We start from the raw sequence: 12,728 nt of genomic DNA on the forward strand, positions 1-12,728 counted from the left end.
GGAGAATCATTCCTCGTTTGATCCTGAAATCCATTATTAGCAATTGTCGTACACTACTTCCTAAAAAGACAATCATTCTGAAGTCCAATGTGTTAGCAATCAAATATAGCTACCTGTTTGCAAAGAGATAAAATTCAAATTGGTACACTCAATGGGGAAAAATATAAAGTATCAAATTTAAGGGGTGTGAAAATACCAGAATCTGTGTTGAAAATGTCTAGATTGACTGTTGATTTCAGAACTATATTGTTCTTTACAAATACACTTTTATTACTCTCCTCAACACTTAGAAAAGAGAGATTAGAACTCGATAACTCAAGAATATTTACGCTATGAGAAACCAGAAACAAGTATTCCATCATTGCAAAACTACTTATCGTGCCAGTGAGCTCAGCCATCTGAGAGACACTCAGATACTTTAAACTAAATAACACACATATAAACAACCTATATATATCGCAACCAAAAAAATCTCACTGGCATGTAATACAGCATATAAGAGACAAACATTATACAGTAAGAGATGATGTGAATGTGTCCAAGAGAAGGATGAGTTATTTACTATACAGAATTTCTGTAGTTTCACATGTTTAGCCACAATCAGTATATTTGTATATCCTTACCCATAAACCAACAAGTTCTTCTCCACCCTGAAACATTCACTTCTTGCATAACCTTGTGATTTGTCCTGAGGCCTACGGGGCTTTGTGCTAGGCTTTTCTTCAGAATCACTTTCCAAGTCTGAAAACTCCATCAGTTCATCCTCTTTAACTGCACTGTAGAGTCTGGTTTGCTTTCTCACTCTTGGTGTATCAATAACTAGGTTATTCTACAATGAAAGTGAAAATGTAGAAATTTAGGAGAGGGGAAACATCCTCAATTTAATTGTACTAGGAACAATCATAAAGCTCTTACCCTTCCATTTAGAGCATCAATATCCAGCTCAGCTTTCTTCGCCCACTTCTGCCAAAAATTAGGGTCATCCAAAGAAATGTCTGTCCTGTTCCCAGATGCAACAAAACTAGCCTAATAAATGTGAAAACACATGCATTGGTTTTTTTAACTACATGCTACAATGAATACCTATTTTTCCCTAGCAAATACACTACTTAAAACTCATAAAGTGGTAGTATCAAGAAAGAAAGAAGGTAAGCCTGGAAAATAATGATAGTGGAAAATAACGATAGTGGAAATACAAATTCCCAACATTTACAGAGAGAATACCTGAGACAAGTACAGTGAAAAAATAAATAGACACAGAAGGCAATTTAATACTACATCCATCTAGTCTGGTTGTATTTTATTTATTTTCTTCTGAATTTCAATGCACACCTTTGCAAATGTTGAGCCTTTTCCTTCAGATTCAATAGTAATTGTGTGTGTTCGCCTTAAGAGAATCTGATCAATATCCTCTTCACAAAACTTAGATCCTTCATCTTCCTCATCCATCAGAGCACCATATGCCCCCTTTCGAAGAAGATCTTCTATTTCTTTTTTAGAAAGCTGTTGCACCTGTAACACATAAGTGAGGGGGCTGTTTTGGTTTTGGGGGTTTTTCTGACACCAGCCAATGCATTCATCTGACAACACAATCAGACTGATTGTCCTCTTAATGGCAATTTAAGAACTGACACTCTACAATAATGTGGTGTCGGTCAATTAAACATTCGTGCTGAAATCACCTTTTAAAGAAGAATACAAACAACAAAATTCTCAGAGTGAAGTTATGCAAGTAGTTTAAACTACTCAATAATTCATTGCCACTGAATTCCTTTAGCTCTGATGATTCCTGAACTCCTGGGAGCAGATTCAACTTACTAACCTGACAAAAAAGCTAAAGCAAAGACAGCCCAAAGCAAAAAGGCTAACCAGCAAAAGTCAACTAGAACTCCATAAAGTGCCAGGATCAACACAGTGTAAAGGGTGGAACGACAAGAACGGATCAGGGTTGAGGGTACATGACTCCACCTGCCCCCTTTTGGCAATAAGTGAACCATTAGATAGGCTGAGCCAGTTCACGTAGCCAATGCCCTTAATTAACCCTAATTTAAAATATATGCTGTACTCCATATGAAAACCACTGTCCCCCAGCTAAAACACAAACAAGCAAGACAAGTGTAACACATTCACGGCATTTGTTGACAGTGCACCTTAAAATATTAATTCTCACCCCATTTGTAGCGTTTTCTCTTCCGCTCATAGATTGCAGCACGGCCTTATCAAGGCCCAACTTCAAGCTAGCTTTGTCAAACATTTCCCTTTCATAAGAATTCCTTGTTATCAATCTGTAAATTTTCACTGATTTGCTCTGCCCTATTCTGTGACATCGTGCTTGAGCCTGATGAAACAAAGGTAGATATTCAGTTACAGGTCACAAAAGGAAGAAAAACAAAATTAAAAGAATCAATACAGAGAACTTACTTTTTTTTTACTGTTATTGTTTTCAATATAAATAATAATGTTTACATTTTCAAGAGAGCAATAACAGATAATTTCTCTTGTAGGTGAAGAAAATTTCACCGCAAAAGGCAAAGAAAAATTTTCAATAAAATCATCTCTTGTAACGCTACCTGGAGGTCATTTTGGGGGTTCCAGTCTGAATCAAAAATGATGCAGGTATCAGCAGCAGTAAGATTAATGCCCAAACCTCCGGCCCTTGTACACAGCAGGAAAACAAACCTATCAGAATCAGGTCTTGAAAACCTGTCAATAGCTGCCTGACGCAAGTTGCCTCTTACTCGGCCATCAATTCGCTCATATGGGTACCTGAAAAACAGATGCATTTTAGAGATTGCTTTACTGCAACGGCATTCTTTCTTAAGAAAAATATGCAACTTCTAAAAAAAATGAAAAAAAAAAAAAAGTACTATGCTATTATTGGGTCAGAAGAACTGCAATAAACTAAGTGACTGTTACTGTATCCATTAACTTCATCAGTAAAAGACATCCTACTTTGTCTTCTGCTCTGCACCTTTCGGTAAAGAACAGACTTTCACTCCAAGAAATAAAATAAACATTTAGGTCTAAGCAAAAAAACTCTAGAACCACCAAAACATTTAACTGAGCAGTATACTAAGAGGTTTAAAGCTCTTCCTCTGACGTTATTTTATATTCACTCGATAGAGAAATCTCAGTACTTGCAAATAATGTTCTTTCCCTTAATCAGATCACTACAGAAAATACTGTAGTGTTTGAATTTCATCCTTTTTCAATATGGATTACTCACAGGTTAAATACTGTGGCCACTGAGGAAGGCACAGTTTATTTATAATTGTATTATATTGTTGCTCTCACCGTCTTTGAATGAGGTAGTCTTCCAGTATGTCCAAGCAGCGCACCATCTGGGAAAAGATAAGCACCCTGTGGCCACCAGCCTTCAGTTTTGGCAGCAGCTTGTCAATCAGTACTAGCTTGCCAGCAGCCTGGATCATTGCCTGGAGCTGAAAATCTGGAGAGTCGGCATTGTGTGTTTCTTTAAACTCTTCCAAAATTTTCTCTTCAGCACCTGCAAAGATTGGACAGCAATACATGAACACTGCAAAGGGTTTTATTAATAAACAATGAGCTTGCCTTCAATACCCTATAGAAACTGCAGGAATGTTTAAAGTACTATACGAATAAACATTTATAAAAAAATAAACATTTATAAAAAATATTAAGCTGAAATTTAAAGCAAACACATACGCAAATGCAGCATAAATAAAAAAGTAACTCTGAGAATTCATTCCTTTTTTTTCGTCTTTTAAACAACAGTAAATTCTTTCCTAAATAAATTCATAGAATTATAGATCACAATTATTAAATTGTGATGACAAAATTTAAGGAAAAAATTAAGAAAAAATATTTTAAAACCCCACATTATTTCAACTGATTAAATGATTTTTTTTGTCCTTTTTAAAATGCAACATGAAAGAAAAAAATATCTATTTCTACAGGAAAATACAAGGAATACAAATACATGCCCGGTGCCTCCAAAACCAGCCTTAAACACACACATGACCGGAATCTGATCCTTCCATTATTAATTATAGAATCAAAATCCAAACAATGAAATAATTAACTGGGGGAAAGCAGTTCTGAAATTATTAGTTTACCTATTATTTAGGTTTTTTGTCACTGAATGTATTTTTTGTGTTCAGTTTGATAAAGCTATCCAATGTATAGATTCTTTCCAGCATTAGTCAAAAGTTCTTTCTTGCCACTCAATTTCCCTATGAATAATATGCACAGCAGCATCTATTTCCTTGTTCTGCTCACTATCACAAGACCAAATTCAAGCTTTCCCTTCAACCTCTCCTATGCTTCTATTGCATTTTTTATGTCATTTCTACAAGCAGTGGACAGTTTCAAGAATTATCAGATTGCTATTCCTGGCTACGTAAAAGGTTTAAGAACCTTCGTTCTAAGCTAATTTCACATCCAAATAAACTCTTTTTTGGAACGATCTTTTTCAGTCCCTCTGCCCTTTTTTTTTTTTTTTTTTTTTTAAACAAAATGTAGTTTATAAAGTATTTCTAGTTTGTATAATATTCAGCTTCAATTCTTCTTTTGAATAGCACAAGGAAAGCTGGGAGGGCTGGGGGAGGGGGGGAAGGACAGCTTACTGCCAGGCTTCTGCTGAGCATCTCTCTCTCATATCCCAGTTCTAAGTAGATGCCTGTAAACAAACACGGAAACGCACCCTCCCTGTGTGATCGCTGGTTCAGTGCCTGCTGTAATGCGGTACCTTAACTAGATACCACCCTGAGCAGGCTGACTGACAGCTGTGTGCTACTCCACACGCTTGCATTATTTGCTTTTACAGAACTTGACAGACTCCGCGTGACCACATTTGGAGATAGTTCTACATCCCTGGATTTTCCTTATTGGGATTCCCTGTTCCAAGCACTACTCTGGTCCTTATGGTTTGCACATAAGAAAAATAAGCCCCTATGAAAATCGTGTAATCAGACACTGAAAGTCCCCTTCAGTTTGATCACTTCCCATCTTGTAAAATGGGCAAAAAATATCCAATTCTGTACTGAACTTTAGCAATTTCAGGATACAGTAGGCTGTCAAGTAGTTCATACACAGTAACTTCAATGACCTTTCCTAGTTGCATCAATTATTTCTTATTCAACTGTGATATCCAAATTTAAGTTTTACTACTATGAAGCAAACCAATATGCAAACACAGCATCTGCAAAAGCAAACCATCTAAGCCAAGCACACCACAACAAGCCCCCAAACTGTTTGAATGAACAGTAAATTTACAGCAAGACCCACATCCAAACCACACCATGACCTCCAAAAACCTGCTCTTTCAATAACTCTGTCCCAGCTAAACCCTGTAAATGGCCATCCTGTCTTTTTAATTCCTACTTCAATTGCAAGTAAGTCACATACACCGAGCATCTTGTTACCCAAAAGTTACTTGATGCAGTACCTGCAAGTCTGTAACAATAGTTCCTATCCTGGTTGATTTTTAGTAGGTGATGAAAGGAAGGTATATGAATGTGTATTTGGGTTTGGTCCATTAGGGAAATGAAATCCCCATTTCCACTCCTAATTAGGAGAGGCTTCCAGGGCTCAAGAGAGCAAAACAAACAGAGTAAGGAACCCTTCCAGTGTTCAACACCGTAAGATGTGTAAGTACAGAAGCATTCCCCACTGCTGGCTCTTGGAGACAGAGAAAGAGGAAATGGTTGGGAATGGTTGCTATGGAGAAAATAAGGAGTCCAGCTCTAAGAAAAATGACAGACAATGCTTTGCCCAAATTGGTTGGAGGATATACAAAATGTAGTAACTACCTCTAGAAGTCTACTCACAGTCTCAGCAGACCACAGAACACATCTATCAATCAAAAAAACAAACAAAAAAGCCACTCTACATTCAACTCCTACCCTACTACTTCCATCACATAACCTTAACTGAAGAATATACAGAAGACTTGCTTGCAACTCTTATGCAAAAAACAAAACATACAGTGTTCTACTTGGATATTCAAATACACATGCAATACTGCTTGCTCACAAAACCTGCAAACTCCTAAGAAAATAAGAAAGATTCAGTGAAACTTTTAAAAAAACATCTAAGTCTCAAGAACAGAACTTGCTACTGCAACAAATCACTCATCAGAACATTATGCAATGGTAAGTACCAGCACAGCAAGACCTCTTAAGAGAACTACAATAAACTTGTGTCATCACACTAAGTACAAAGACATTGATTATCGGTCAACAAAATAAAACCTTGGGTTCATACAACTATAGGATGTATTTTCTGTCCTAGAACTACAAAGGACATATTTGTTTAGTTCCATCTCCATGCTAATAACAGTTGATTTATTTCTTTTTCCCCTCAAATCTGAAGGCTCGACCCACCTGCCGTGTTGCTGAGTGAGACCAAGCAAGTCCGAAGGTTCAAAAATCACAAACATGTTACAAAGGCAAATGCATTCCAGAAACAAACCCACCCCCTTTTATTAGGGTAAAGATACAGTCATAAGAAAATATTTGCAATTTTTCAAATAACCACCTGGACTTCAGCAGTCCCTAAATGACATTAAATGATACAAGCCTTCTGAGGAAAAAAGATCACTGCTGTAGGCAATACTGCAAGCACTACTCATGAGCTCCATTTGACAAAACAAAGTAGCAGCAAAATACTCAGTTTATTTCTTTTAGCAAACAAGAACTAAGGGAAAATGACGGCAAGGTTAAAACTATCTGAATGCTAAGAAGCATCAAGTTCAGAAGCTCATAACTTGAACATCCTAAACTATTTTCTGATAAAGTCATTCATTTAATGGATTAACGTAAAACAAAACAAACAAAAAAATCAACAAAAAATCCTCAACAAACTCTGCACCAGAACCACAAGGCAAAGACTTTACTCTATGCTCATATGAGTTTAGAATTTGAGCAGCCACCAGCATGGCTGAGTTGAAGCACTTTGGGGTAACCCTGTGTCATGTCTTTGAAATAATTACTTGTGCAGGAAAAAAACCTAGATGTAATTTCATGAATCAGTTTAAGATTCCACCCCCCTCCACTGAAACAAAAAATGTCAAGGACAAAAACTTAAGTACTGCAATATGGAAGTCATACAATTAAAAAAACTGCAATCACATATGGCTCTCAAACAAAACAGTCTTCCATCATAAAGCTTATAACCAGCATTAAACCAAACATAGCATAAACCATATACACTAAGGAAGAAGAGTTGGGAAACATGAAATTAGTAGAATGTAACCCTGTACAGAGGCTTGTGTTACAACCTCAAAGGGAAGAACTGACCAACACGTGCAAGTTTAGCATACTTCAGACAGTTATAGCTGCTAGCTTTATCATCTGGTTGGTCACTGGAACAGGCTCCCCAGAGAAGTGGTCACAGCACCACAAGTCAGAGTTCAGGGATCATCTGGATGACCCTAAGCCGTATGATTTAATTTTACGTAGTCCTGTGAGGAGTAGGGAGTTGGACTCAATAACGCCTATGGGTTCCTTTCAACTTAGAAAAAATATTCTGTGTTTCCACAGTACTTGCCAAGGGTAATCCTGATCTAAAACCAATAGCATCATACTGAAAACCAATCTTTAAAACCTAAGATGACATTCATATTAATCTTTTTCTTACTACTAGTTATATTAAGAAAATGAACTGATAACATGTGGCTATAAAAGAAGGCCTGGTCATGATTTCTTACCCTGCAACTTTTATTCAGAATTTTTAAATCACTATCTAATAATGTTCTACATCAAGAAATTAAGTAGCAGCTAACTATAACTGAATAAAAAGTCTGCCATATTCATGCCAGCATCCAACAACCTGCACAATAACTGAAGTTGTTTTTGTCAGAAATAACAGAAAGAAAACTTGATAATATTAACACTAACTTTATCAGGGCTAGGAAGTCATGGAAAGAAGCACAGATGTCTGCAAAAGCAGTGGTGTCCTGGCTAGCACAAATCCTATGAAACCTAAAAAGCTATCTCACTTTTCTACTTAAAACACATGAATAAACAAAAAGACACACTAGAATAGAATTTGTACCTACTGAATATCCTTAAAAACGTTTTTCAAATGAGGAGAAAAACAGGAGGCCTACCATTAATAAGGTATGGATGATTGCAGCATTTTCTTAGTTCCATCATAGTGTTTAAAAGATTAGGTACATTTGCCTGACCTCCACCCTTGGAAAGAAATGTGAAATTCTTTTCAAGAATAGCACGATAGTATTTCTTCTGAATATTTGTCAGCTCAACTTCAATGATAGTTTCCTCTTTGGGGGCCAGGTTCTTTTCTACATCCTCCTTGAGACGTCTCAGCATCATCGGCTTCAATATAGCTTGGAGTTTTTGCACCTGGAAAACAGATGTTTAATAAATAACTGAATTAAAACTGCAAGGCTTCAAATATTCATTTTTCAATTTCCTTAATTCTAAAGTCCTTCTTTCCTACCTCAAATCCCAAGCAGAGAGCATTTGTAACAAATCTTTCCTCAGTGGCCTAGAGACTGAGTTCTCCTCATTAACTCAGTGACATACACACTTCTAAAGTCAATGTTTAGTGCGTAGCCCTTCTGTTTGGTGATGTCTGTTATGAAAAAGACCTCAGAACTATCTTTCTAGACAAGGACGGTACTGCACACAAGTCATGCAGAGCTAACCCTGTGTACAGCTATATAAGCAAGATCTGTAGATCAACTTTTGCAGTTCACTTCTAATCACTAAACAGTATTTAATACTATTTTCCCCCTTCAGAGATCTGCTTCTAATTATCTTCTTATTTCGCTAGTTTTGACATCGACTTAAGCAGAAAACTATTTAGGCCTAGTCTAAAAATGAAAACATTTTATCTTTAAGACTGATACTTTTTAGTGTCTCCAGGTTTTGTGGCATATACTTTAAGACACATCCTAAAGAGTGGAAGGGGAAAAGAAAAAAATGTCCATTTTCCTTAAAAAAAAAAGCTAAGTTTCTTCAATTTTTTGTAAATTCCCTTACATAAAAAGTTTAAATGTATTCCATATTAAAAAAAAAAAAAAAAAGAAAAAGACTGGCATTTAGGTTGTTTTAGGTTGTCTCTCAAAGTACAAACTACCTCATGCTGAAGAGCTAATAATTCTCCCTGAAACTGGTCATCATCTCCTGATCATCATGAACAAAAGACACTGAATTCACATCATTCCCTTATTACTAAGGCAACTTCAGGAGAAAAAAGATAGATTAGTATGGTAGGATGAAGAATTAAAAAAAACACATGAAATAGGATTGCAAGGAATGGAGGAGAAACCCCAAATCGTTAGCACATAATCTGTACCATCACTTGCAAGAGAAATCCAATTCCAAAACATCTAATTGTGTGTCTGTCAACAGAGAAGGAAGTTCTTCCAGAACTGGTTGGGTCAAGCAATCCAGGCTCTAAATCCGTTCATAACAAACGGCACTACTTTAGTAATAGCTCCACGTATGGCTTCAAAAGCTTCCAGTCACTGTGAGCTGGCCAGACAAAAGCTACTTTGAGAATTCGGAGATATTAACTCCAGTTCAAACACTGAAATGACAGGACTACATGGCTTCTGGATCAGAGCTGGCTCACTTTCAATCAGGTTAGGGTCCATTCTGACTAGCATGCAATAGCCTGCACCATCTGTGGAAACATATCCTATGATTTTGACAGGACATAAGGGGCTGGGGGAAGAGCTATTTTGTAATTTAGACTACTACCTATGGAAGAGTCGCTCTCAAAGAAAGTCAACAAATTCAAGCAGATAAGAGTTAAGAGATATCAGAAATCAAATTTTCAGAAAAAGAGAACAAAACTGTACCCAAAAATGCATGCAATTTTAGTCATAGGTTGCGAAGGGCCAAATGAAGAAGCCATGTTTCAGTTAACTGCTAATGTTAATGTGATTTGGCTTTTTAAAAAAAAAAATTTCATACATACAAGGAAACGTTTTACATTTCAAATATAAAACATGCTGCACTGTATATTGATTTAAGCATCTCTTTTAGGACAGCTTGAAAAATCTGTTTCTGAGTCAAAAAAAACCCTCCATCCATTTGCTGAACTGGGTTTCAAGTATGTTCCTGTTGGCACAGAAGTCACTTAAAAAACTCTCAGATGTTAATTCCACAGAAGTTACAGAGGACAATACCCTCAATGATACTGATATTTAAGGAAGAATGTCAACTGACAAGTTAATTCTCTAAGGAGTATTTTCATCCAGTAAGCACTACAAGACACACAACCCCTATTTTTAAACACTACATTTTAACAGAGGGAAGCAACTTTTGGTCAAAAAGCAAAAAACTTAACAAAATGAAAACAAACAAAAAAACAGGGATAAACCCACTGTGGTCTTCCAATAAGCAAATAAGTATTATTTGTTAGAATAAGTAATGAAGTTCAGAGGTAATAAGATGGATAAATTCAGAATATCTAAACAGAAAACTAACTGTGTAAGGTAAGTTTACCTGCTCTTCAGTTTTAAGATCCCCAAATTCTTGCATGAATGTGGTTTCTGATGGGAAGCGACCTGGTTCCAAGAAGTGAAGCAAGCTAAATAGCTCTTCTACAGTATTTTGCAAAGGGGTTCCAGTAAGCAGCACTTTATGTTCCTGAAATAGTTAAGAAATAGTTGCCTAGGAATTCATCTCAATTAATTTTCAATGGAAAAATACACAAAATTACTTCCTCTCATCACCATATGTCTGTCTTATCTTTGCTTCCTTTCCCCTCCCCCAGCTACTTACACAAAACTCTTTTCAAGACATTTCTAACTGGTACTCTGGCCTCTCTTCAGCTATAGCTCAGAAAAATACTTCACTATTTAAGCACCTTCAAAAGTCCTCCAAGACACAAGAAAAGATTTCACTGATTCAGACCATCCCAGGTCTGTCACAAGTACAATGAACTTTAAATGACAAAATTACAGTTGAACTTATACCATCACTTCCAGTAAAAATCCATCGATTTATCACACGTCCAATAGACCTCAGTGCATTAATCTCCTCAGAGCAGGCATTAAGTTTCTAACACAGTAAACCTGAAGCAGAGTTCTTCTGTCCTACTAAATGTTACAGAGCATGAGATGGGCAGAGACCAGTAACAGTTGCATATTGCTTTAGAGGAGGAGCCCAGAGAGGTTAAGCAACCAGCCCACAGTCTAACACGACATAGTAGCATAACAAGAACCAGCGTGAGAAGTCCCATATCTCTATCTACTGCCACTACTATAAGTTCAGCTTTCCTCTAATAGTAACAGTAATAAGGACAATAAATTGTATACAGCATTTTTACAAACTTAGTTATTAACTTAGCATGACTGCATTCTCCTTACATTTTAAAAGAATCTTCTGACCACAAAAAAAAATAATTATTGTGTCCTTTAAATGCTAAATACCTTTATACTATCTTATTTTTCTCTCTGTGCTTAATACACCTATTTTGTATCCATAATACATAATTATGTCACATCAGAAACAAACTTACTTAGTCACTCTGAAAGAACATCCTTATGGCCACACAACAAATTAACATTAGAGCTGATATTAATGCAGAGCAGTTTAACTCTCATGGCTGAATTTGGTCTCCTGACCACATTATACTTTTAAATAAATGCCTATGTGAAGAAGTGACTATGGGTTAAGTCACATGAAAGGAGAGAAAGAAAAGACTAAATTTATCTTGATTCTCTTAACAGAATCCACATAATTCTAGGTCTAAATCAATGAAGAAACTTATTAAGCACCAGCACTCCAAAACTGAAGGTATGCATATGCTTCCAGGCATTTTACAGACTTTCTCATCTGCATTCTTTCACCTTACTCTTCCTAACACTTGGTGATTTACTTCAGAAGAAAACCTTTTGTTTTACTTCTAGCTTAAATCATAAATCAGAAGTTATAAAAATAGACATGTTCACACTGACCAGGTCCATCATCTTGAGTCCTTCCAAAAGCTTACAGTTCCTGTTTTTCAGCCTGTGGGCCTCATCAATGACCACGCAACGCCATGGAATGTTACGCAGCTCCGGGCAGTCAGTCAAGATCATTTCGAATGTTGTGATAATGGCATGGAACTTGTAGGACCCCTTTATCACACGACCCTAAAAAAAGAAGCAAACATTAAAAGTAAACTCCCCGGCAAAGAAAGGAAATAATTTGTTTCATCTTCAAAATTTATTGTTTAAAAATACAAAACAGAACAATGAGCAAATTTTTCATTTAAAGTAAATTACATCATTACTGCTGACTAAATCAGGGAATCCAAATGCAAAAGTTTGCTGCTGGCTTCATGATAGGTGTTTTTAATTTTGTAAAAAGGCCCACAGAACCACTGCATACTCATTACAAAGAAGTTATACAAGTATTTCAGTTGTAATTCATATGAATTATACTAATGCCTTGAGGTATTAATGTATTGCTGCAATATTCAAACAAGATTTTCAGCCTTTGTCAAGAGAATTCTTTTTTCTTTAAAATCAAAGGTATGTGAAGGTCCTCCCAAACAATCCAAATAGGGCAGAAGTGCACTAAGGCTTCCTTTTTATGACCACTTGAATATTGTGCTCTCCAGTAATTTTTTTCCTGGTGGACACTATATTCAAAACACCTATAACTCATAGAACAGCTTGGGCTGGAAGGGACCTTAAAGATAATCTAGTCCTAAAACTCTCTGCCATGAGCCCCGAAACTTTCTACTCTATCAGTTTGCTCAAAGCTCTGTTCAACATAGCCTTG

The 12,728-nt window shown here is 36.4% G+C and overlaps 1 protein-coding gene across 6 annotated transcripts in view; it reads right to left on the minus strand.

Annotated features, from left to right (window-relative positions):
- The window catches only part of CHD7 (chromodomain helicase DNA binding protein 7), a 131,159-nt gene that overhangs the window by 17,023 nt on the left and 101,408 nt on the right, over positions 1–12,728 (minus strand). For all 6 annotated transcript variants that reach the window (XM_027898082.1, XM_027898083.1, XM_027898081.1 and 3 more), the window contains 9 exons: positions 11,918–12,094; positions 10,461–10,604; positions 8,090–8,345; positions 3,295–3,505; positions 2,571–2,766; positions 2,171–2,338; positions 1,333–1,512; positions 916–1,026; positions 624–829 (listed from right to left, as the gene is read on the minus strand). In XM_027898082.1, the coding sequence (XP_027753883.1) occupies positions 624–829; positions 916–1,026; positions 1,333–1,512; positions 2,171–2,338; positions 2,571–2,766; positions 3,295–3,505; positions 8,090–8,345; positions 10,461–10,604; positions 11,918–12,094 (1,649 nt within the window). The remainder of the gene's footprint in view (positions 1–623; positions 830–915; positions 1,027–1,332; positions 1,513–2,170; positions 2,339–2,570; positions 2,767–3,294; positions 3,506–8,089; positions 8,346–10,460; positions 10,605–11,917; positions 12,095–12,728) is intronic.

The sequence above is a fragment of the Empidonax traillii genome, unplaced genomic scaffold (assembly GCF_003031625.1).
Source record: "Empidonax traillii isolate 1590-97213 ecotype Southwest subspecies unplaced genomic scaffold, ASM303162v1 scaffold578:size403431, whole genome shotgun sequence".
Lineage (NCBI taxonomy): Eukaryota > Metazoa > Chordata > Aves > Passeriformes > Tyrannidae > Empidonax > Empidonax traillii.